General features: G+C 34.6%; 1 protein-coding gene across 1 annotated transcript; it reads left to right on the forward strand.

The window, feature by feature from the left end:
• Window positions 1–269: 269 nt before the first annotated feature.
• On the forward strand, window positions 270–929 carry LOC147557072 (uncharacterized). The gene has a single exon (XM_086658746.1). The coding sequence runs from the start codon at window positions 270–272 to the stop codon at window positions 927–929; it is 660 nt and encodes a 219-aa protein (XP_086514872.1).
• The last annotated feature ends 729 nt before the right edge of the window (window positions 930–1,658 follow it).

Here is a 1,658-nt window from a genome sequence, read left to right on the forward strand (position 1 = left end):
ACCGAAGATTAAAAACTTCATATGTAAAATTCTCCACTTTGGTATTGCTGTAAAAACAAATATTCATAGATTTATACCGGACTCCGAAGTTAACTGTCCTTGTTATAATCAAGAACCAGAAATAGTTGATCACTTATTTGGTGATTGCTACATATTCCAACAACTAAGGACGGGATTCATTTTTATCGGGTCAAAATTTTAATGGGACTACGGGAATTTCTTTATTACATGAGTACTTACAGGTTGAAGATAGTTTTAAGACGTTTAATATGGTTTGTGTGGTCTTCTGGAATCATTGGAAAGAACGTAATCGAGTTGTGTTTGATTATACTCCATATAATTTCAATCGAGTTTGGAATTCCATCACTAAAGAGATGATTCTTATGGAAGGTGAGACTCTTACACCATTTATATCCTCAAATCAAATTCATACTCAGATCTATCCGAAGTGGACTTCTCCACCGGAATCATTTATCAAAATTAATGTTGATGGGGCGTGGTCAAACTCCGGATCCAGTTGTTCGGCAGTGGTAAGAAACAATCAAGGGGAGTTTCTAGCGGGTGTTTCAAAATTACTTTCACCCGTTTCATCAGATTTGGCGGAGGCTAATGCAATTCTTTTAGGACTTCATTTGGCGACAACAAGACGCTATGGTAAAATTATTCTAGAAAGTGATGCAAAAGAACTCATCGACAATATTCCTACTACAACCACAACCCCTCCTTGGCGTCTCACTCCTTATTTACTTGATATCAGATCTCAAGAATCAACATTTGAGTCAATTCAATTTGTCCATTGTCCACGATGTTGCAATAAAGTGGCTCATGAACTTGCGGCACTGGTGGTAAACCAAGGAATCGAAGGAGAATGGAAAGGTTCTAATCTTCTTTTATGTATTCAGACATATGTATTGGATGATATTTATTAATGAAATTAAAGTTTCTTTTTCAAACAAAAAAAAGAAAATAATTTAATTATTTAGAATAACTTTTGATTTGGTTTGAATGGCTCATTGCCCATTTCCACTCTACAGGTTGTGATGTGGTGTGTAGGGACAAAGAATTGTGATTTGAATGTGAAAAATTCTCTTTTTTTCATCTGATGCTAAGTTTTTTGCTTGCATTATTTTCCTTTTAAAATTGCAACAACTTTTCTCTACACTTATAAAAAGTGTATCCTTGCTTGCATTAGTTTTTTCTTTCACAGGATTCACTGTACAAAGCAAGCTTCTACTTCAAATGGTAATGAAACGCACCTGTAATCCTGTGACATTGGAGCTTTGAGGAAAACCTCCTTTCATCGTTTGTGAACATGCTGACATAAAAGAACACAGTTGAACTTGCATACTTTGCTTTGTTCATTAATCATGTATGTCCATTCAAGAATTTTTTGTGAATTACAATCTCATTGGATTAGTGAAAGTTTTTATTCTTAAGAAGATCTATGTATGGTTTTTGGTGTAAAGTGACAATGTTGTTGTGTAGGATCGCGTACATTTGTAAACAAGAATATTTGTAGGAGAAGATGATGGTCAAAGCATTAACTTACATCAAGCTTTTTCCAACTCTATATGTATAGTCTCGGTGAGGTTTTTTGCCGCTTTATCTGATAAGCAGGTGGCCTCATTCATATTTGATTAAAACTCTTCTATTAAGTG

This window comes from Eschscholzia californica, unplaced genomic scaffold (assembly GCF_041429995.1).
Source record: "Eschscholzia californica isolate CP2 unplaced genomic scaffold, dmEscCali1.0.p SCAF_2, whole genome shotgun sequence".
Taxonomy (NCBI): domain Eukaryota; kingdom Viridiplantae; phylum Streptophyta; class Magnoliopsida; order Ranunculales; family Papaveraceae; genus Eschscholzia; species Eschscholzia californica.